This window comes from Ambystoma mexicanum, chromosome 13 (assembly GCF_040938575.1).
Source record: "Ambystoma mexicanum isolate Mex_15411 chromosome 13, UKY_AmexF1_1, whole genome shotgun sequence".
Lineage (NCBI taxonomy): Eukaryota > Metazoa > Chordata > Amphibia > Caudata > Ambystomatidae > Ambystoma > Ambystoma mexicanum.
This window is the reverse complement of record NC_090938.1, coordinates 546,742,079-546,766,655: the sequence shown is the minus strand read 5'-3', so window position 1 is coordinate 546,766,655 and position 24,577 is coordinate 546,742,079. Positions and strand designations below refer to the sequence as shown.

Sequence of the window (24,577 nt, the reverse complement as noted above, 5' to 3'; positions counted from 1 at the left end):
CGTTACCTGTGATAGAGGCATGACCTCTATAGCTCCTTTTTCTAGTAGCTGGTCCACTTCTTGAAGAAGGATGGCGAGGTGTTCTGGTGACAGGCGTCGTCCCCTTGGGGGTCTGTACGTCGGGGAGCAGTTGAATTCTATACAGTATCCGCGGGCTATAGTTGATAGTACCCAGCGGTCTGATGTTATTCCCTCTCATGCTGGAAGAAAGGAGGTAAGCCGGCCCCCGACCGGCGATGCATGGGAGGCGACCCGAATCTTCGGGTCATTTGGTGTTGGTGGCTTGGGAACCTCTAGGGGTGGAACAACGACCTCTTCCCTTGCCACGACGCTGTCCTCTCTGGGTGCATTGTCCACTGGTTCCTTGATTCGAGGACCAGTTGCCTGCAGAGTATTGCTGCTGTTGTTGATGTTGGCCTCGAAAAAAGCATCTGTTTCCATAACCTTGCTTGTTGGGAGGCCTTGAAATCTGATCTAGGGTCTTAATGGTGTCAAAATCCTTTTTTGCAGTCTCTAGTGCGTCATCCACCGCCTTCCCAAAGAGGTTGGCATCCTCTATAGGTTTGTTAATGAGAGATTCTTGTGTTTCGGGTTTAAACCCCGAATTACGTAGCCAGACATGACGTTTGAGGAGGATTCCTTGGACTAGGGAACGGCCAGCCGTTTCTGCAGCATCTAGAGTATTTTTAATGATGCTCTGGTTGACTAAGTTTCCCTCAGTAACCGTGGCCAGAAGCCAAGTTCTTAGGGGTTCAGGTACCTCCTCAATGTCTTTGCGTAGTTTGCTCCATTGGGCATCTGCATAACTTGCCAGTAAGGAGTTGTTGTTGGCAATCCTGGTGGAAAAGGCTGCCGAGGCTGTAATCCTTTTACCTAGGGCATGCAGCTTTTTACCTTCTTTATCTGGAGGTGCCTCGCTGGTTGATAGCAGGACCCCCTGCCCTCTTTCTTGTATTTGTTACTACTATCGAGTCCGGTACTGAGTGGCCCCTGATGTATAACGGGTCTGATGGAGAAGGACTAAATTTTTCCATCCCTGGGTTGACGCCTCTGACCAATGCGGGTGTAGATAGTGAAGGAATGATTTGTCTCCTTACTGAGGCAAGGAGGGGAATGGTTTGACTGACAGGGGGTTTCTCCTTGATGATCTTTTCCACAAAGTCTATGTCAGGAGAAATTTCCCCAGTCTCGATTTCGAAATGCGCTGCTGCTTTGCGTAGTAGTGCATTAAAGGTAGGTTGATCGTCTATAGGTGACGTATTCCTGATTGGTTAGTCTTTGGGGGGCGGACAGGTTTAGGGCGTCAGGGTCTGTAGAAGATGATGGGGACTGCCAGGGCTATGAAGCACCTTCTTCTGGGTCTTCTTCACAGCCCCCATCACCCATGTCTGGGTCATCCTGGAAACCTTCATGGTCCAGGTTTAGATCTTGTTCGTAAGTTAAGAACTCCTCATCTTCATGAAAGTGGGAGTCCTCTTCAGTGAGGTCATATAACTCTACATCCCCCCTGTGGGGGTTAAACAGCCTAGGGTATTTAGCCCTGGGATCCTCCTGAGGCCCCTCTCTTGGTCTTTTGGGTGTGGGCAGGTATTGGGTAGACATAAAATTCTAGGGGGGAAGGGAAGGCTTTCTGCCTGTAAACACTTTGACCTATCCCATAATGTCGAGGATAAACTCCCATCTCCTTCTGAAAAGCCTTCTAGTAGGCTAGGAGTCCCTTTCGACGGAGGGGGCAGTTCCTGCCTTCCTTCCGTCCCTTTCGGCGTTTCCCTGGCCTTGCGAGCGTTATTCGGCGTCTCTCTTTCGCCGTCCGTCTCTGGCTATCGGTGGAAACAATACGCCCCAGGCTCTCGACGACTAAATGGTCTGTCGAGGGTTCCTCTGGTCTCGACGTTACAGGTGTCGTGTCCTCTACGCCGACGGGCACTCGCTGACGGGGCACGTCGTCTGGCGGTTTAGTGATAGTGCCCTTATCTGGGGGTAGACCAGTCGCATCTGCGGTTGCGAGGGGGGCTTTGGACCCTTACGGTCCGTGGAGGACGCCGGTAGGACCTGCGCCTCCGTTCGCGCTAATGCTTTCTTCGTCTTTGACGAGGAAGAGCCGTGGGCCGTGTGCTTACGTGAGTGCTTGTGTGCGTCTGTGTTGCCGGGGTGTTTATCCCCATAAGCAGGGCATGAGCTGAGCTTGTTGGGGCCGGGGACAGACGAGGAGCGTGACCGCTCCCTAGAGGGGTGTACAACCTCCGATGCGGAGGTTGGGTTATCACTTTCCTCGCCACTTTCGGCGGCGGATGAGGAATCAGACCTAGACATGGCGTAGGCTGCCCACCTCTTGGCCCTGCGGTCCTTTAAAGTCTTAGGCTTAAGAAGCTTACAGGCCGCACAACCGTCTTCTTTGTGGTCGAGGAGCAAGCAACGGCTGCAACATTTGTGCTCGTCTTTCCAGGTGAATTTGCCCTTGCAGCGCGGGCAAAACCTAAAGGGTGTCCTCTCCATAGCTGAGGGAACGGACAGACGTGATAACAACCCCGAAGGAAAAGGTGGGGAAAGAGAAAGGCATTCTTAAAGAGAAGCAAGAAATTTCCCACAACCCCACTCTCCCTACTGTTTGAGGCCGGCGAGGCCAGGCCATGTGTTCGGCAACGCCGAAGGGTCTCCTACGTCGAAGGCACAGCCATTGAAGATCTTGTCGGCGGAGAACAGCTCCGTCGAAGGAGGAACCTAACGTTAAATAACGACCAAAGGTCGAGTGAATATCTAAATAACGACCAAATGGTCGAGTGAATATTTGCAATGTCTCTCGAGGAGCTCTGCGTAAAGGCGACCAATATCTGGGTGGAAAAAAACAATCTGAGGGACCTCGACGCGTGAGGGATTGTGGGTACACTGCACGTCACTATAGGGATAGTGTTACAGACACGCCTTGTCGACGTCCCCTTTTACGACTACGAAAAACAAAATGCAATACTCTGCAGTGACCACTGGATGTCGGACTATGCACAGCATGTGATTCTAAGCAGATTAACAAACATCAGAAACTAGTATCCAAATAACACTTTATTTACCAGTCAGTTTTAAATAAGCCTTCTTTAAACATTAAGCAACACTCAAAATACACTGCATAACACTTTCTCAGATTTAGAATAAGCAAGCAGATATTAATTAGAGATGCTGACAATACACTTCCTACACCCTGAGGTGACTTCAAATACTAGGCAGTATTGGCATGTATATACCACTTTTTGTATTTAATATATTCTGAGTTTGTGAAAAAGGAAAAGGTTAGGGGAAGGGAAAAGTTTTACAGGTTCTCAGAGCATGTGAGCACTTTTCAATCTCCCAATGAAGTCTAGATTAGATCTTTCACAGCAATACAAATTAACTTATGCACCACCTACGAGGTACAGTTAGAATCAAAGTCAATGGATCAGAAGAGTCTGCAGGGAGCCAGGACAGCCAAAGTCAATTTGCACAACGTCTATGGAGCTGAGGCACTTCTTTAGATAGCACAAAAGTCTTGCACAATGTTAAGAGTTTGTTAAAAATCACTGTTCGGCCACAAGCTGTTAGGCTTGTGAAGGTCAGTGCTGAAATCAACTCTGTAAAAAGTAGCTACTGCAAGTCTCAAGGGAGAGGATGCAAGCTACAGACCAAAGAGGTAGTCAGTACAGTACCTTAGGTTTGAAAAAGAGGATCCAGCTGGTTTCTGTTCTGGTTGCAGTCTTGCAGATCCTGGGTTCCTGGGCCTCAGTCTTGGGGACAAGAGGGGTGACATCTGGAGGACTCCTGCACTGCAGTTTGAAGGTCGTTGGCAGCTACAGGCTCTTTTCAGACCAGCAGCACTTTGCAGTTTCAGCTACCGTCAAATAGCACCATCGTGGTAGCACTTTGGTGAGGTGACTCAGGCTTGGGAGGGTCCTCTGGACCGGCTTCGGGAGGGTCCTCTGGATCTATCTGGAGCTCTGGTCCGGCTTAAACACAATGCACTAGACTACGGATTTCTCGACCGCTGGCACTCGGTTACAGCAGCATCAAAGAAGTACAGCCAGTTGGGGAAGGTCCTCCAGCAAAGTTTGTATTGGGGTTAGTTGGTCCCACCAACCCAAGGGAAGACGACGTCTGTTCCGGGCCGTCTCTAGTCGATTCGTAGTTGGAGCTTCAGCACTGCAGCAGGGCTTGACCGGACAGTTCAATGGTCCAGGAGGGTGCAGCAAGCTTCTCTTCCAGATTCCTTCGTCGGATGTTTCATCCAGTGGTCGACTCTGCCTTCAATCCATGAAACCTTGCCTTTAATGCAGGGGTTCTCCCATTCATGCACAGCCTAGCTGCCGCTCACACAGCAGGGCGACTGTCCTGCAAGGACAGCCAGCCAGCCAATCAGCACTGGTTGCATTCAGGTAACCAAGGAGACGAAGGACAGGGCGTTTCGGGCACCTCCCTCGCTTCCTTCCCTGCCAGACACACTGGAGCCAGAGTTGGGTTTCAGCACTGAAGCTTGCCAAAGGCAAAATGGACAAAAGGGTTAACCCTGGTTTGGCGCACAGTGTAAAACCCAAGAAAGACCTCACAACCAAGAAATGGCAAAAAAAGAAGACCGGGTCATTTTGACAAAATGGGCATGCATGAGTGCACTACTGCAGCTGAGGATTCAGCCTACGGCAGAAACGCACAATGGTAGGAAAATTAAACCACTGACACCAGCCATTTAAAGGCGTGAGGGTAACATAAAAAATGTCCCAGTACTTCCACATAAAATGGGGTGTACTGGACCTACAAAGGAAAAACAGGTAAGTAAAGTCAATTTCACTTTACTACTCTTGGGAAAAGTAGTTTGCCCAACAGAAGGTCTTTAAACCTTATGAGAAATCCAAAGGACTTCTCTGTGACACTGCACTGTAGATGCTGTGTGTCACAATACAAAAATAGATGCCTATGGAGTTTGTCAGAATCCAAAAACAAAGAAACAAAGTCCAAATCAGATCAAAAATACATGAGAGAGTGAGAAAAACATCTCACTCACTCCAGGATAAAAATGTAAAGTCCTAAAGTCCAGCAAACGAGCTGGGCGTCTCTAAGGTTGAAGGGAATTAGCACAGAAATGAGAATTCTCCTCAACACTTTGCATACTAGGACAACTGAAAAAAAATCTACTGCCAAGGGAAATAAAACTCCTGACTATAGCCTACAGAAGACGGGAGAGCCACGGGCCACCCGTCAGCATCAAGCTTGTTTTATGAGGTTCTTGCTTTTCTGTGCAAAGACTATTGAATATTCCGACTTGCTGAAGAGTGGACATACCGGTTCATAGAAACTTGACACTTTCACAATTGCCTACTCATGACAGACCTTATATTGTCTGCAGCTTGCCCGTACTTAATTATTTGCGAATCTCTCTGTTAACATGTCAACAAATATTAATCTGAGAAGGAAGATGACCCGGCAAGCCTTTGTAAAAATGTGAAGTGCTTCCAACAGCAAAGACGGAAGATACAAATACAACTATTGACTACAACAAACCAAGTAGCATTCTTCAAAAAGATGAAAGGCCTTGCATATTCCGACATAAACATACTTAGAATTACACAAGTCATTCATTGTGCATCCATGAAAGTTGTGAATGGAAGATCGAGACTCTACCTACCTCGTACTGCTTGCGCTGCTCTAGGGCCTTATGGATCCACTTCAACCTTTTCTTGTCTGTGAGCTGGGACCACTGCTTCCCCAGCGAGTCCTTCACATCCTTGGTTGTTGCCTTTCAAGCAGAGAAAACATTTAAAATGATAGGGGCATGGAATAGTGTGAACGCCTCGACTTGTTTAGTGCTTATGTCATCCCACTCTCAAAGAATTGCAAGGTGAAAAGAGCGATGGGAAGATGGAAACAGAAGGAGGATTCTTTCACTTTCACTGAGTGTTCAGGATAGGTGGCTATGCCTATAAAGCGAAGAGTGTCAAATGATGATGCAGAGTTCATATCTAGGCAACGGGTTTGCTTCGGTTTAAGTGGAGATGGAAAGGGGTGGGGCCATTGAGCCAGTGTCCCACACAGATACGGTCTCAGTGAGTCAGAAGTAATCAACAAACTAAAAACATGGTTTAGGGAAAACGAGGGAGAGCTGTACCTTGTCTTGTAAAGAGTCTAATCACAAGCAGGCCCTGTGGCATGTCTTGTGGAATTAATGAGGAACCCCAACACCAATTAATCTATCTTTCTGTATGCTTACATCAGGGTGCACTTTCAGGTAGATTTTCCTCTCGTGATTGTACCACAGCTGCTGAGGGGTTTTCGGTTTCTCAGGTGCATCTGATTTTTTGGCAGTCTGCATGAGATCAGGGTGCTCCTCCCTATATAGGAACACATGAAGAATGCTGTTAAAGGTGGCGCAAAGCTGCCATCATGGCTTGAAAAGTTTGGGGAGACTTGCCACTACGGACATTCAAATACACATCACTAAACAGAAGTTCCCAATGTAAATAGTAGGCTGACGTTTCCGGGGAGAAGGGAAGGGAGTTTGCCCTCTACACCATTCACACCAGGAGAAGGGAAGGGAGTTTGCCCTCTACACCATTCACACCAGGAGAAGGGAAGGGAGATTGCCCTCTACACCATTCACACCATCGTAAGTGCTCCCCCATCTTTTACAATGCCATAAAATTGTACTATTTGCCATGTGCAAGCAAGGGGAGCTCACCTGAATCGTGCCAAATTCCGCTCAAACTCCATTTTCTCCCTCTGAAAATCCTGGATATATTTCATCTGTGTGAGGGGATATAAAAGCAAACCATTGACAAGCTATGCAAAAAGATGCCAAAATCTCTGCTTTCCAGGCTAACTAACCCTCACCTTTCAATGCACTTGGAACCTTATCCCTCCTCTTACACAGGTATAGGACATGTGTACCCCAACCCAGTCCTAGGTTCCTTTTTGTAGGAAATGCAACTTCCCCCACCTATGCTGCACAGTCCTCTATCTTTCCCCAATTGTTTTTGTCCATTCCTGAGCCCCATTTCTCTCTTTGCTTCCAGTCTGTCCCCTTCCCCAGAAAGAAGTGTAGTTACCTGTAACAATATTACACCAGCATGGGTATACTGCACATAACCAGCTGATTTGAATATCGCTGCATATAAAGATTGAGGGACCTAAGACACCTATTTATGTTAGTTTCTCATTTTTGGGGTAACTCAGTGAACCTCTGATGTCAGGAAGCCCAATACAAAAATAATTCTGCACGATTTTCATGTTTTGTTTTGGACCAGAAAATGTAACACATTTGGGAAAAGAAAGTTAGGAGAGCCACATGTACAAAAAAACCCACGCTGGAGATCCATTTTGTTACAGGCAAGTTTGATCTTTCCCAGTATAGGCTAAGGTCGAAGAACTACGTTTCTACATTGACCAGAGCTAATTGCTTGTCAATGGACACAGCAAGAAATTCACTAACACTTCTGTTTCGTGGAGTTGAGTGGAGTTCACCAAAGAGTCAAAAGGTTGTCTTATGCCTCTTGATTTTGCTGCTAATCACAGGCATTTCAATTCTCAATGTGGAGGGCATCTGAGATGGGTATCTGTAAAGATATCCATGGATCAAGTCAAGAAATAATGTGCTTGCGGAGGTGGTGTTTGTGACTTTTGCCCTCCTTGCTTTTCTAAGCAGTACAATTTGTTGTGTTCATCAAATTCAAAGTGGTTTTCCTTGAAGCAGTGGTAGAACAGGCTGCAGAATTAATCCGACTGCAATGGGATCGATATTTCTTTTACAAAGAAATGTTCTTTAAGGAGTGCATTGCATAGGAAGTGTCTTTGACACAAACCTTTGCGGCCCCATGCACATATTGCCCCATCTTTCCCCAGTCATGTGTTGTCCACCTTCTTATAGCCTGTAACCCTCCGTGTCTCTCTCCATATTGCTCAGTCCCCCACTAATTCCACACGTTCTATCAGTTTCTGCTTCCCAAGGCTGTGTGTACTTGCGTACCCCTGCAATACTAAAAATATTTGTTCTCCTTTACTGTCTCCTCTCCCTAGATTGTTCAGCCACCTCTTTACATTAATGTCAGTCCTCCCAATTCCATAGTTTCTCGCCCTTCCACAGTCTCAAGCCGATGACCTCACTGCTCTTTTCTCCCTTCCAGTACTCATTGCCTATGTCTTGCTCTCTTTCTAGAAGAATCTTACCACCCTCCACCCATTCCCCAGTTATATATTTACTGCCTTCCCATGCCCAGTCTCTCCATCCCTTTCAATAAGTCCTCTTCCCAACAGACTTGCACCTCACCATATCAACCGTGGGGTAAAAGACAGCCCCATGGATTCTGCCAGGGTTGGAATCAGTAAAGCAGATTTATACAGATCCAGTATCGGGCTTTTACACAAATGAGTCTCCTCACCTTCTTTTTCTCAGTGAGTTCCTTGTACTTTTTAGAAAGAATCTTGGTCAGGTCCAGGTTGCTCATCTCAGGGTGCAACTTTGCGTACTTCGCTCGCTTCTCCATGAAGAAGCGAAAATATGGGGTCAGCGGCTTTTTCGGGAACTCAGGGTGTTTCTGGACAACAAGAGAAGAAGGATTCATTTCCCTCTCCAGACCACGTGCAAGCAATAAGGAGGTTTTTTTAAAACCTTCCTTAGTTATTGGTTTTCTTGCCCTCCCTCCACCCAGAGCACCATACTCAACTCTTGGTACTAATTCAAAGGCATGCATCCCATTATACTTTGAACTTCTTAAGCATCAGTGCCAGGCAAAAATGCAATGACATCCCATGAGCAGATCAAGTACTGATGGCAGGAAAGGCTTGCCACAGTAACCCCATGAGCTCCCTGGTGCAAAGAAGCAAAAGCCACGTAAGCCCTATGTGCTCACTGTAAGTGTAATGGGAAACCTATGAAATCCTAAATCACTGAAGTCTGGGGCGATGTGCCAAGACAGCTCACCAAGCTCTCATTTCACTAATTTCTGGCATGGGTGTCATTAGAGCCCTAATCATCTCAGGCTCTGATGTCAGAAAGGTAATAATAACGTGTTATAAGGAACTCTATTATGATTAACCTATCTGCTCCTCAGTCCTTACTGCCAGGAAGCAGGGCTTTGAGAGTAGGTGGGGAGGAGAGGATTGTCACCACTGCGCTAGTAATTCATAAGGCCCAAATCCCATGAAATCAGTAGCAATATTAACTCCTCTGTGTTTAGCTCAAATCAATGACCCACCTTTAGCTTTTTCCCCTTGTAAGGATTCTTCACATGCTCCTGTGCATCCAAGATGAGCTCTGTCAGAGTTCGGAACTTCCTCACCTTCAGCAAAAAGACATATGTAAACATAAAAAGGAATACACAGAAAACAGTCTTTTTAAACCCCAAGGAAGCTCATGGAAGTCTGTAGATAACGCTGCCTGACTGTGGATGAACAAGCAGTTCCTAGAACAAAAATGCCAACCAAAGGCACAGCCTGCATTTGATCGCCCTTAATATGACACAAATACACCTGCGGGATCTGCCAACACCAAATACAACACAAATCATTTGTAGCTGTCTGCACCCTAACACCACTGCTATGCCTGCACCCTACTTCTAACCCGGGAGTGTCGCCTTTGTAAAGGGCTCCATTGCTTCCCAGCTATGTTTGTGCTTTATAAATTCCACACATACATTTGAGCATGGCTTGTCCCGCAAAAAGATACCACTGCGCCAAAAATAAACCGACGTATGCACCTTTGTGCATCCCAACATACATTATATAAAAACACATTCAGCTTCTACTACTGAGACAAGGCCAATAATTGGGCCTTGTGAAAAGGGGGTTAGGGGTTAATTCCAGAGCCAGTACTACCCCTGGGGGTGGGCAGAGGCAGCAGAGAGGGTCCCAATGTGTGCGCCCCACCACCCTCATGTGCCAATCTATATCCGAGCAGGACCATGTCTCCAGCTTTGCCTCGGAGTGTCTATGCTTGCCAGTTTTATTTTGCCATTTCAGAGAGAGAGAGAGAGAGAGAGGAGTGAGAGAAGGAGTGAGAGGGAGGGTGAGGTAGAGGGCGAGGGAGAGAGCCTTGCAAGCACCAAGTAGCGAGATGAAAAGTTAGGAAAAACAGAAGCAGTGAACCGCACAAAAGAAGATCTAGCCCTGCAAGGATTCGATCACTGTCAGTTGTCTGCAATGTAGAATGACACACTATACCCACCATAGACAAGAAAGGGAAAATGTTTCCCGAACTTCTCTCTGGGGTCCCCGCCACTAAGGCCCCGGAAATGAACTTCAACATGGTTTTCTCATCACTGCAAGATCTTCCAGGTGGCGGCAAGCTGGCACAGAGGAAGTGGGCGGGGCTAAGGCACGCTTTTAAGCGTTTTGTCAACATACACACCCAGGGAGGGGAAAGATGAAATAAGATTTGATAGGTATAACTTGCCAAACATTACCAAAGAACGTATGTATAAGCAGGTGACAGCCAATACACCCACATTTCCTGACTCCACAGGAGGAAGTGGATGGCAACCAAGAGACAAGAAGGAAGAAGCAGCAGATTGTGGTGAAGAGTTTTGGAGCAGGTGATGCATTGCTTTACAAGCGAGTGGTTCTGCGTGTGATTTTATGAGATGTGTGGGTAGAGAGGTCAGTGTAAGGTGTGAATGTGAGAGGAATTGTACTGGTGTAAGAAAGGCAAGTAAAATAATGGGAGTACTAGTGGTAGGGTGGGGGGAGTAGTAGTGTGGGAGAGCAGAAGTGGAAGAGTGGGAGGAGAAGTAGAAAGATCAGAGGAGGAGCAGCAGCGGAGTGGTAATAGTAATATTGTGGGAGGTGTAGTAGGGAACAAGTTACTTACCTGTAACTATTGTTCTCCAGCAGGGGTCTGGCATGGATTCACATGCTCATAAATATTCCACTTCATCAGGCCGGGAATCCTTGATAAAAGAAAAAACTGTTTCACTGTCACTTACAAACTGCATTTCTTTTCTAAACCAATCACTGTACTCTGGGTCATACTGCCCCCAGCCAATGATTGCCCTCTCCCTAAGCCCCTCACCTGGCAGTCATCTTCAGATTTGGTAGCACGTACAGCGGCAGTATGACCAAGAAGAGCCGCAGAGGGGCACGAGGGAGGGTTTACATGCGAATCCATGCTATACCCATGCTGGAGAACAATAGTTACAGGTAGGTAACTTGTTCCTTCTCCAGCACGGGGTCTGGCATGGATTCACATGCTCATGAATAAAGAATACACAGCAGTACCACATTACACAACCACGGGAGGTGGCAAGGCTCAACAGAACCAAAACTCTTAACTCTGGAACAGACTCACCACAAGCGAACAGGTTGCGTAGCACTGCTTGGCTGACCCTGGACTCCTCTCTGGAATCCCTGTCGATGCAGTAGAACTACGTGAAGGTGTGCGTAGAACTCCACGTAGCAGCCCTGCAGATGTCCAGCAGGGGCACACCAGCCAAGAACGCCGCTGTTGCAGCGATCGCTCTGGTGGAATGGGCTCTCGGACGGACGGGCAGCGGTCAGTTGGCCAACCGATGGCAGAGTGTGATACAGCCGGAGAGCCATCTGGAGATGGAAGCCTTGGACAAGGCCTTCCCATGGTTCACAGGACCAAAGTTGATAAATAGTTCAGACGTCTTCCGAAAACTCTTTGTGAGTGCCACGTAGAACTTCAGAGCACGAACAATGTCCAGTGAGCGCAAGGCCCTTTCAGCCAATGAAGAAGGCTTCGAAAAAAACACAGGTAACACAAAAGGCTCATTGAAGTGGAATTCCGACTGACCTTTTGGCTCGTGAAAAGTCAAATATAGCTTCTTGCAGGGCAGGGCCTGGATATCACTCACTCTCCTGGCAGAGGTGCTGGGCACTAGGAAAGCAGTTTTACACGAGAGGAACTTGAGAGGGGCCTAATGCATAGGCTCGAAGGGGGCTCCGATGAGCCTCGTCAGTGCCACTTGGAGTTCCCGCGCTGGGGCAGGAACCTTCACCAACGGGATAGATCGGAACAGTCCTTTGAGGAACTCCTTGATGAGACGGTGGGACAAAAAGAGAAGATCTTCCTGGAGACCTGGTATAGCGGGAGACAGCCGCCAGATGCACTTTGATAGAGGCGTGCACAAGCCCCGCCTTGGCCAAGGACAACAAGTATGGAGGAATCTGCAGGGCCGTGACCCACAGAGGCGTGATCTTCTGCGACCGGCACCCCGTAGCGAAACGTTTCCACTTGTGACCACAGCATTTAAGAGTTGATGACGCTCTGGCCTTAGCAGGACTTCCCTGCAGTCCACCGGCAACTCTTATCCTCCAAACTCTAGGGCTGCAGGAGCCAAGCCCTCAGGTTCTGCGATCTTGGGTTGTGATGCAGGATTGCGCCTCCTTCTCTGGTGAGCAGATCCGCTGACAGACTGAGAAGGTCCGGGTACCAAATCTGCCTCAGCCTCGCCGGGGCTACGAGTATCACCCTGCATCGACCCTGTTTGAGTTGATAACTCGCAGCAGGACAGGCAACAGGGGGGTGGGGGGAACGCATACAGGAACAGGCCTTCCTATGGAAAGGAGAACACGTCCCCCACGCTCCGTGGCTGGTGGAACCTGCTGGCAAACTTTTTTTTTTATTATGCTCAAAACTGACAGTCTTAAAATGTGTCTCTGTCTCCTAAGGAGTGCACAGTCTGTCTGGACAGTACCAGTAAGAGTAGGTATTCAGATTTGTCTAAATCAGAGAAAGGGCCCCAGGTAATATTCTTCATTGCCCCTACCGGTGTCATGGCATCAAGTCTATGTACCCAAAATAATTCACGTTGTGACAACATTTTGGGTAAGTCTCCACCTCTAGGAAGTGGATGAATTACTTCAAGGATGAATAGACTACTCTTATTTGTGATGTATTGTGTTGGTTTTCTTTAAAATGTTTTTAGACAGGTGATTTGGTTTTCCCATTCCTAATGCTTGACTTATGTTCCTTCCATCTTTCTCTGGCCCTTCGTGATGTTCTGCCTACATAATACTTGCCGCATGGACAGCGGAGTGCATAGGTGAGCTTTCTAGTTTCACAAGTCGCATAATGTTTGAGAGTGATTTTTTTTGCCGGTGTTGGGATGACGGATATGGTCCCCCTTGATGATACTTGAACAATGCTGGCATTTTAGGCAGGCTTAAGTTCCACATTTCTGTTTACTCAGAGTACTTTGTGCTGGTGGTTTATGTTTTTCGGCTCTGATAAGTTTTTCCCTAAAGTTTTGGTCTCTTTTGTAGGCCAGCATTGATGGTTCTGGGAATAGTCGGTTGGGATCTGATTTGATTAAGTCCCAGTTTTTATGAATGATTCGCTTAATCTGGTAACTCTGATTGGAGTATTTAAGCCTGTGAATTAGGCTTCCGTTCTCCTTGTTTGTATTGCCTTTAAGTCGTTTGTTCATGTTTCAATGCTTCTGTCCTTACCGCCGCTTTGTTCAGTATGTCATCTGGGAAGCCTCTTTCCATGAAACTTAACTTCATGTCATCATATTCTTGTTGTAGTTTTTCAGAGTCTGACGTAATTCTCTTAAGCCTAAGGTGCACATGCGAGACCCACAGAGACGGAGGCAACAACCCCAGCCAATTCTTACCATCCCCAACCGCCGTATAGCTACAACTAGGTACCACTTGGTTGTGGAACTAGCGAGATACCACCAATCACCGCACTAACTGAGATATGGACACTGGCAGGTGCACTAGCCATTTGGGTGGGGGTGGGGAGCATGCAACGCTGTTGACGGAACGGATGGAAGAGGCAGTGAGATGCTCAAGGCCCTCGTATACAAAAAGAGCACGAACCTCCAGAGGCACATGATGCTCAAGCACCCCATCGAGCGAGATTACGCGAGCACAACTGGTCAACCCATGATATAGATGCCAACTAACCGATACCACTAACAATTTCCTCCTCCGCATACACCTCTCAAACTCCAAAGCAAACGTAACCACAAACCTCCAGCACAACAAACCGCACAAACTTCACCACATTGCAACAACAAAACAATAAATGCACATAGACTTGCACATCAGTACACAAGGACTACCGGCTGCATACACCCCAGGCCCAGCCGACGGACCCACCGAGCTGAGGCTGCCAACAGTACATCACTGCTCTCTTGCACTTTTCCAACCTCCACCCACTAACTCACCCGCCCTGCCTCCCTCTTTCAGAGCCGCCAGAGCGCCAGGGGACCACTCCGGTGGTGATAGTGCGCGGTACAAATATCCTTTAACATTCAACATTAACTAAACAGTTGGCTGTTTGGAAGATTTTCTTTGAGGTGTTTAGGGTGCAAACTACTGAAATGTTCACATCTGTGGGTTTTATTTTTTTTTTATTTTAAACTTTATTTATTGACATGGTATACGACATTGCAACAACATGACATTCCATATACATGCTTAATCAGAATCATTCAATACAGGTATACAGCATGAGATATAGTGCTACGGAGCAGCCATATTACTAGGCCCTGTCGGGCTACTGTTATCTGAATCCGCCTCACATAGATACATCCTGAACGGGGCCCAGATGTCCTTAGGTTTACTTGAACGCGGGAGTGACATCACATAGCGTTCCTCGCATTCATTTACATATGTCATTTCCTTAAAGTGGCTTGCCCGTGGAGCCTGCGTGTTCTTCCAATTTTTCAAGATGCATTTTTTAGCCACCGCACATGCAATATTAAAGAGTCTTCTAGTTTTTTCTGACTGTTTACCTATATCTCCAAATAAGTATTTTCGCGGCGTGAGGTCCGCCGGCACTTGAGTCACCTCCTCTAGGATTTTCGCCACCTCCCCCCAGAATACAAAAATGCGAGGGCAGCTCCAGTACATGTACATTGAATCTGCCCAGTGTGCACCACACCTCTGACAAATACTTGTACCAGTATTTGTGAATTTCGCAATTTTTAGGGGTGTATAATGTAACTTGTTTAACACTTTAAATTGAATTAGGCGGAGCCCTGTGTTCATGGAAACCTTCTTGGTCAGTTCACAGTACCTTTCCCCGGTTTTTTCCGGTATGACAGCTCCTAGGTCCATTTCCCAGGAAGTTTTCATTATATTTGCTGATGGGGTGTTGGCCTGTATGGCCGTGTACAGGCCCGAGACACTAGTTCCAACCCGGGTTGACAAAGTTATCAGACATGGGTGTGGTGGGGGTTCGTCCGGGAACGTTGGCCACCTAGCCTTAAAAGCCAACTTCATTTTATCGTATTGCAGTATCATTAATTGGCCCCCTCCCATCCCCGTTTTGAACTCCTCCAGCGTTATGAATCTACCATTGGGAAATATATCTTTAAGTTTAAACTCTCCCTCTGGATCCCATGTCTTCTGCACATCCGGATCATATGTGGGCGGTATACCGGGGAAGTTCCAAAACGGGGCCTCAGCATAGTAGGGTGTTTCCAGTTCGAGCCTACGGTAAATTCTGGACCATGCATCCAGAGTTGTGCTAACTGGATCAAACAGACATTCATCTCTATGTTTTGCCTTAAAGATGACTGACCTCAAGTCGGTTGGGCATGCAGCATGTGTTTCTAAGCAGATGTGGGGTGAGGTATCTTGCTCATCATACCAGTGTTTGACGAACTGAACCTGTGCTGTCAAATAGTATAGTTCACAATCGGGGGCTGCTATCCCCCCCTTATTGTAGGGTTCCACCATCCTCTCCCACTTCATTCTGGGTGTCCCTCCACTCCAGACAAACTCCACCACCCTGGACCTAAGAGTGTCAAAGAATCTCCTACCAGGCCATATCGGGAAATTAGTGAAAATGTATAAGAGTTTGGGGAGGATGACCATTTTCAATATAGCTATCCGGCCCATGAGTGAAATGGGAAGTTTAGTCCAAAAACGGAGTTTAGCAGTCATCGTGGTTAACAGGGCCACGTGGTTGTTAGAGAGCAGGGACGCCTTGTCCCCCGACACAATTACACCCAGATACCTTATCTTATCAGGGGACCATTGTAAGCTGTGTGTGTTGCCCGGACAGGTTGTGGCAGGAGTTAGGGGAAAAACTTGGGATTTGGAGCGGTTAGTTTTGTACCCTGAATACTCTGAACATTTATGTATGGTCTCCATTGCAGGCCCCAGGTGTCCCGGATATAGCGCAGGGTGTCATCTGCATATAGTGAAATTGACTGGGTCAGGCCTGCCATCCATAGACCCCTCTGTTTTTGGTGTTCCCTTATTGCTGCCGCAACCGGTTCCATAGTAAGGGCAAATAGAATGGGAGAAAACGGGCAGCCCTGCCTTGTACCCCTGCCCAGCCCAAACCGCTCTGATATGGTGCGGTTGGTCAGTACCCTGGCTCCCGGGTCATGATATAGTATCTTGACACAGTTTAGGATGGGCCTATTGCAAACTTCCCAAGCACCATGAACATTTATGTCCATGACACGGAGTCGAATGCTTTTTCAGCGTCTAGGGACACTGCAACCGCCTGGACTTCTGGTCTGATTTGAGCCATGACGCCAAACAATCTACGCAGATTTAGTGCTGTTGATCTGGTGGGGATAAATCCGCACTGGTCCGGGTGTACCAGCACGGGCTTGGTGGGCAGGAGCCTAGTAGCCAGGATTTTAGCAAATACCTTGGTGTCGCTATTTATAAGGGAGAGGGGTCGGTATGAGGACATCTCGCTCGGTGGGCGTCTGGGTTTGGGGGGAGTACTGTTATTATGGCCTCTCTCATGGAGTGTCCCTGTCTCCATGGCCTCCTCCCACACTGACAATAGTATCAGGGCCAGCTCTTCAAGGAGCACCTTATACAGCTCAGCCCCCAGTCCATCTGAGCCGGGAGCCTTCCCATTAACCAATGATTTAATTGCTTCTTTTATTTCATCTACCGTTATGGGCTGATCTAATAGTAGTCTATTCTCTGCTAACAGTGCCGGGAGCGTGATGTTATCTAGGTACTCCTGGATGTCATCGGGAGTTTTCAGATCGTGGTTGGCATATAGTTCTGTGTAGAATCGGGTAAATTCTCCGTTTATGCCCTCCTCGCTCGTGGTTACCGTGCCATCCCCTGCTACTATACTGGAAATCATAGTGTGACGTCTTTCGGTTTTCAATAGGTTGGCTAGGGTGCGACCCGCCCTGTTTCACTCGCCATACCGGCGCGCTCTAATTGGAGTAGCCATGCATAGAAGCTCCCTGGTAGCTAGTTTATTAAATTCTTGTAGGGCACTATTTATGTCTGCGAGGGTACTATCTTCGTGTTTGGCTGTGTATCGCTGTTCTAGTACCCCCAGTCGCTTCTCTATTTCGGCCAATTCCCCTCTAACCGCCTGCAGCAGCTCCGTGGATTTGGAAATCAGTATCCCCCTTATCCATGCCTTAAATGTCTCCCACAATGTTGCAGGGCTGTCAACAGAGTTCCTATTGATTTCAAAGACGTGTTCTACCTCTGCCACTGCGGTGTCTTCAAGTATGCCAGGGGGCATTCTCCACCTCCTGGTCGGGGGCTTTAAATCGCCTAGTGTCATATCTAACAGGACGGGGGAGTGGTCTGACAAGGTCCGGGGAAGCATTTTGCTGTTATCGATATGGTTTGCTAAGGACGCTGAGACCAACCAGTAATCTATACGGGATTCGGTATCATGCACCGATGAGTAAAAGGAATAATGCCTTTGGTGGGGGTGCAAAGTTCTCCATGCGTCCACCAGTGTTGATTGTGACATTATTTGTTGTAGCATAACAGCCGTTTTTGTAGGATTGCGATATGTGGATGTGGAGCGATCTAGGGCAGTATCCAGTATGGTATTGAAATCACCTCCCCCACAATATTTGCTCACCCCCAGAGTAGCCCACCTCCTGCATTACATCAGTGTAGAAATCTGGGTCATCTAAATTTGGACCAGAAGTGTTTCTTAATATCAATTCTACCCCAGCGATGTTGCCCCACACTATTACATAGCGGCCCAAAGGGTCAATTTTACTTTTCCCCAATCTGAACCCCACTGAGGGGTGGATTAAGACAAGCACTCCTCTGGCTCGTGAAGAGTATTCAGTATAATATCTATGCTTACCCCACCCTTTCAAGAATTCAGTGTTAACCTACTGAAGCGCATGAGTCTCTTGTAACATAATTATCTGGGGATTGTGCCGAGTAACATAAGCTCCCACCTTTTGTAGCTTAGTTCGGTTGTTAAGTCCCCGGACATTCCATGTAAGAGGTTTAAGTCTAAGCCCTTGGGCTTTCATACCAGGATCAACCATGTCCGTATATCCTTGTTATGTCTTTAAATTTACGGTTACTCAGGAGAGTTCCATGCGCTGCAATGCCACCACATTTTTTAACTTGTAGGACACCTCCAACTTATTCCCAAACCCCCAGTCCCTCCCACCCCTGCCTAAGTTGCTCAACGGAGCTACACATCCCGTAATCCTTCAGCCCCCTTCCCACATCATCTCCCACAACTTGACAATGCCTCCCCATGTTGCTCACCCCTTTAAACTGGTGGAACCTTCCTGAGGGTCGCCCGTTGCTTGCACCTGGCTCACCCCGATGGAGGCTCTCGGCTCAAAAAACCTAAGTCTTTATCCAGTCCGTCTGTGTTATAAAATTTCTTTGCTCAGAGGAGTGAGGAGCCGGCCATTCCTCTAGGAAGAAAAGAGAACAAATTTCCACCTGCTGATTTGTGTTTAACGCAGACAGCGTACCCTGTTCAATCAGCCGCATCCAGTATTTCCTCTCCGAGTGGCGGTCTGGCGTTCTGGTCAACCATTCGGTCTCTGGGAGAGAGTGGGATGGAGGTTTCTACGTATTGCATGGCTTCCGTGGGGTTTTCGAAAAAATGAGCTCGTCCTCCATATTGCATTCTCATTTTTGCCAGAAAGATGAGGGCGTACGGCACATTGCGCATTCGCAATTGTCTTTTAACTGGTTCATAGGATCGCCTCTGTGCCTGTATGCCGGCGGAGAAATCCGGATATATATGGATCCAGTTGTGCTCGAAATGTAAAGTGCCTTTCTCTCTGGACAGTCTGAGTATTAAGTCTCTGTCCCTATAGTTGAGAAGGCAAGCTATTATTGTGCGGGGAGGTGCCCCAGCTTTCGGTACTGGTGCCAGCGTACGATGGGCCCTCTCCAGCAGGAAATGTTTGGAAAAAGAGTCTGTTCCCAGGATGTTTCTCAGCAGATTTTCCACTTGCCTTTCCATGTCGTTTTTCCCAAACGTTTCCGCGATTCCAACAATCCGGATGTTGTTCCTCCGAGATCTTGATTCCAAATCTTCGCATTTATGTTGTGTTTTTCGCAGCTCTGTCTGGGGTGGGCTATGTCTCGACTGTGTTGTAGGATGGTATCCTCGTTCGTGCTTATCCTGTTCTCCGCTTCTGTGATTCGCGTGCTTTCCTTCTCCACCCGGGCCTTCAGGGATCCAATTGTAGCGACTATGTCATCGAGTTTTACATTCAATGCCATGAATCCATTTTGGACCAGTGTCGCCAGACGATCTAGGGGGTCTTCCCCTTGCTTGCCGTGGTCTTGTGGTGCCTCGTCGGCCGCCCTTTGTGGCTGGGAGTTGGCGAAGGAGTCCATTGGGCCAGTCTTTCTCCCTCCTGTGTCTTTCTTCTCTGTGCGCCCCATGTTGCGTGATGCGCGGCCTTAGAGTGGACTTTAGGGTGGATTGTGTCCTTCCTCGTGCTATGTGCTATTATAAAGAGGCCTACTGCGCGTTTATTTTTGCCCGCAGCGGAACCAGGATCTCCTCCGGCTAGGCCCCGGAAGTCAGCTGCGGTCGGAGTTCTGTCTCAGCGACCTCCGCTGCGTTCCCTGCGCCGTTCGACGGGGCGCTATCTTCTTTCTTTATAATCTTGCATAGGATTTTGAAAGAAGTTAATTTCAATAAAAGTATTCAAGTTGTGTCTTTATTTACTTCTGCGACTCGCCGGAGGGTTGTGGCGTGGCCCCAACGTCATCGTGATGGGGAGGTGGCCCCGTTGCACTTACTTGTTATGGGGGGGCACAACACAGAGCCCCCCTGTTCCTGCACGTCTTCCCTCCGTGTCTCACACGGCACGCCAGGGACGGATGGGCTGTCCCGCCGCTGCAGACACGGCAACGCGCATATCACGGCCTCAGGGTCACCTCCGGCACCTTCGTCCTCGCGGCCTGCTGCACGCCCGACTCCCTCGTGGAGCACCTTCGTCGAGCGTAGCTGCGGGTGGTGGCGGCCTCCCCTCTCTCTGGATCGACAGCAAGAAATGTGCTGCCGCGCACGGCCCCCGCGGCGGCCTGCCTCGGGTGTCTGCTCCCGGACTCCTCTGCTAGCAAATTCTGTCTTTTTTAAGCGTTCGGGACAACAATGGAAGGATTGTCGAGCGACAGGATTTTTTCAAGAGCCAGAGCTCTCCCTCAGGCGGCCATTTTCTATCGCGCGCAACAGCGCCCATCATCTGTGGGTTTTCTATAGATCTTGGTGCTGAACCCAGTCTCAGTGAGTTCAATGTTAACATCCAAGAAGTTTATTGATGGTTTCCCAATTTCGATTGTGAATGTTATCCGATTGTGAATGGATAACATTCACAATCGAAATCGGGAAACCATCAATAAATTACCCTTATTGATTTTTTTTATTTTTAGAACCACTCTTACTTGCCCAAGACGCATCTCCACATTTTATGGATTGTTTACCATCCCAAACTGAACGGGCCCACTGTTTAGACTAAACTGAAACTTCTGGATATACTCCTAACATAATAAGACTTCGTTGTGGTAAGATTTCATCTTTTTATGATCATTGGTCCATAACAGACTAACCGGTTCAGAACTTCAACTGGAAATTAGAACTACTGCACCATTAGGACATTTTAAGAAAATATTTAAGGTTAGCACTTTTTCTTCCATTAAGTTAATATGGATCTGTTTCTAATCTGAGTGTAGCAAGCCATCTGTTATTTTTTACATAGAGCATTTGGGTACACACATTTGATAAACATGTGACTATTGTGAATAAGAATTCAACAACATGTTTTATCATTAATGTTAAGTTTTTTTCAACCGAGTACAAGCACGGTTTCCCCTTGAGAAATGTCATACTAAACTGTTAATGTATCCATAATGTATTGGTCTATGCATAAGTATAAAAATGAGATAGAGTTTATTCTGACTTCCTTTGTAGATTAAATTGAAATCAATCTCCCCTGATGAAGAGTTACACTCGAAACGTGTTGGACCATTTGCACAATAAATATTTGCACAATCTGAACCACTTAATGGTCATCTGAATTATTATTCTTGAAATTAAAGTTTGTTTGAACTATTCTAAAGTGAAATATATTTGCATTTAAAGTTCAATGCGCTAAGTGGTTGCCCTGCACAAGGACAGCCAGCTAGCCCATTGTTAACACAAATAATTTGGCTCTGTTACTAAGGCCACAGACAGTGTGCAGGGGCCGTGAGTTCCCTAATAGGGAACATGTTGCTTGTTCTTGAAACTTTAGTCATGTGTTTTCTCCCTGCAGATCTTCTATGGTAATGATCCCACACGTTTCCCAGTATAGCTTCACACTGGCCCTCAGTCCTCTGCTGTCTGACATAACTGCTGCTAGTGGAATCTGTGGTGATATTGGATCTTTGATGTCCAGTTTTTTACAAGTTCTATTTTTCATCTTTGCATGAGCAGTTTTACAAATTGTGGATATCACTGTGGTTCTGGCGGGGTCACCCATATTAGGTCTTTCAGGTGTAGGTGTTGTATTGCTGGTTGTAGCAGTGCTCTGTCTACTGTGGGATCGACCGCTAGCCATCCTACTACATATTGCATCTGGCATGCAAGGTAATATAACCCGAAATCCGGGATTCTCGTCCCCCTTTATCATAAGGTCTCTGCAGAGTGCCGAGCACCACCCTGTGTCTACCACTCTGCCACAGGAAGCTTCTGCACTCCTTTCCAAGTCTTCGAAAGAATTGTCTAGGGATATGGGATGGGATATTCCCAAAGCAGTGCAGCATCCTGGGCAGCGCCACCATGTTTAATAGTGCTGCTCTTCCCAGTACTGCAAGTGGTAACTTCCTCTTGAATGTCATTGATTTAACTAACCCTTCCATCAATCTCATGGTGTTATGTATGTGTTCTTGTTTTGAGTCATGATGGATGTCCAACCCTAGATAACGGAAGGTGTCTTTTACCCATCGGAGTGTTAGTGATGGCAGCTGCACACCACGCCTGTTAGCTAATTTGGCCAGCGGGAATACACAGGATTTGGTTTTATTGTAATTCCTGACAGCGTGCTTAAATTATCTAGTATCTCCAATACCAGTTGTAAGTAGTCCTCAGGATTCTGTAAATACAGTAGCATGTCTTCGGCATACATTGACACTAACACTATATGACGCACACTATCTATTCTGAGTTCCTGATATCACTGTTGCAGAAATGCCGCCATTGGTTCCATTGCAATTTTATAGAACATCGGAGATAATGGGCAGCCTTGTCTAGCTCCTTTTTGCAAATCCCATTTATTGGAGAAGACTTTCCTAGTTTTAACCCTAGCCATGGGCTTTGTGTAAATCATGTTTACCCATCGAAAATAGTTGGGCCCAAATCCCAATTTAACCATAGTTGCATAGAGCCAATCCCAATGAACGGAATCAAACGCCTTCATAGCGTCCAATTATGCCACAGCGCAGTGCTCTTGTTTGCCTTCCGTGCTACTAATTAAGTGGTGTAGCATCCTTAGGTTCCAGGAAATGTTCCTGCTTGGAACATATCCAGTTTGATCAGGATGTAGGAGTTCGGTTATACCTTCCTGAGTCAATCTGTTAGTAATCTAGTACGAATTTTACTGTCTTTGTTCAATAAGGAGAGGGGCCTATAAGAGCCACAGTCAACCCTTTGCTTATAGGCTTAGGAAGTGGGATTATCACATCTTCTCTCGAACCCTTTTTGTATACCTTCGTCAGGACTGGTCAAAGGCTGTCTGCATATAATGTATAGAATTGACCCAATAGTCCGCCCATGGCCAGTTCTTTGCCTGAGAGCAGTGCTCTAATTACGGCCGTTACCTCTTCTATCGTTATGGGTTCCTCTAATAAGTGAGATTCATGTATCTCCAGGTGTGGTAAGGTTATAAGCCCTCATGCTTCTAGTATTTCCTCCACCTGGGTGTCTCTATACAGCTCGCTATAGTATTCATAAAATGCTTTATTCACTCCCAACTGGGTATTGCATATGATGCCCTCTCAATTCTGAACAGAGTGTATTGGTGCTTTTCTGCTATCGCTTTTGTATAACCATGCTAGCAGTCTTCCTGGTTTGTCACTGTGTGCATGTGTTTTTTCGAAATGTTTTGCATAGCTGAATTTGCTCAGCCTGTCCCATTGGGTCAGGCATTCTTGTCTCAATTTTATTTCCACGCTCAAACGGTCTAGCCCATCACTGTTCTTCTTTACCTCTTATAGTTCTCTTTCTATTCTAGTTAAGTCAGCAGTTATAACCTTGCGTACTTCCCCCACCTTGGATATCATCTCTCCCCTACTCACCACTTTGAATGTCTCCCACACATCCCCACTGATTTGACACGCCCCTCGTTGTTAGGCAAGATTTTCATAGAAATGGTAAATCTGTCAACCCCAGAACGTTTTGCTTTACTAGTGTGATATTTTTCCTTAATACCTCTGTGAGTAGGGAACCTTCTTCCACACTCACGGAATATTTAACTCTTTTTATGGGTGTCATTTCTTTAGACTCTCCATAGTGTCCTTTTAAAGTTATCCTCTTTAACAACTTTTTGGCAATAAGTGCCTGTTGTTGTTGGGTTGCCCTAGGGGCTCCCCTTTTAAACTTTCTCTGGCTAATCTTGAGAGAACTACAGTTCCCAAGGGTAGAAAGGATCTTTGGATCCCTTTTACATCTTGTTAGGTGAAACCAGCACACCCACCTTATATGGAGTGCTGGGGAGATACAATGTATCCCCTTTCACACTAAAACTGTAACAATTCTGCTACAGGGGCAAGTTTACCTTCAATAGCTGGTGGCAGTCATACCTTGTATTAATTTGGTGCACCTTTACCGCAGGCTGTTTTCCTGCTGCAGTAAAGGCACCTAATGGTGCTTATTTTACCAAAATGGTCCGTCTTCTTTTTTCACCATTTTAGTGTTCCTTGACCTTTATTGTTCCTTCCCCTGACATCCAGGGTGGGAAATTCCTTTGTGTGATTTTCATCTTCGGCGGGAGTCCCCTGGACTCCCTGCCCAGGCTCCAGTCTGTCTGTGAGGGCAGGAAGCGAGGGAGGAGTCCAAAACTCCACAGCCTTTCACCTTCCTCCTTGCCTGAATGGGGACAAACCCCAGTGGGGGGTTGGCTGTCCTGATTGGACAACCACTGCCCCTTGTTGTAAAATGCAAGGAGAGGGAGAGAATGCAGAACTTGTGCTCTAGTTCCTGTTAAAAACTGCAAACCTGGAAGCTGAAGACAAGTCGATCACTGGAACTGAAGAGGATGATGAAGGAAACGCAGCTGAAACGATTTACAGCGACCGGACAGCCTGCTGTGTAACCGGAGCCTGCTGTAGCCCTTCCTTTCAATCAACCTGGGGACTCCGAAAACGACGACCCTGACCCAGAGCCTGGTGA

At 47.1% G+C, this 24,577-nt stretch overlaps 1 protein-coding gene across 9 annotated transcripts in view; it reads right to left on the bottom strand.

Moving 5' to 3' along the window:
• The window catches only part of UBTF (upstream binding transcription factor), a 291,891-nt gene that overhangs the window by 125,793 nt on the left and 141,521 nt on the right, over positions 1-24,577 (bottom strand). For 8 of the 9 annotated variants that reach the window (XM_069634300.1, XM_069634303.1, XM_069634302.1 and 5 more), the window contains exons 4-8: positions 9,204-9,287; positions 8,388-8,543; positions 6,692-6,756; positions 6,224-6,344; positions 5,642-5,752 (exon numbers count right to left, since the gene is read on the bottom strand). In XM_069634300.1, the coding sequence (XP_069490401.1) occupies positions 5,642-5,752; positions 6,224-6,344; positions 6,692-6,756; positions 8,388-8,543; positions 9,204-9,287 (537 nt within the window). The remainder of the gene's footprint in view (positions 1-5,641; positions 5,753-6,223; positions 6,345-6,691; positions 6,757-8,387; positions 8,544-9,203; positions 9,288-24,577) is intronic. The other variant, XM_069634304.1, reaches the window with a different exon arrangement.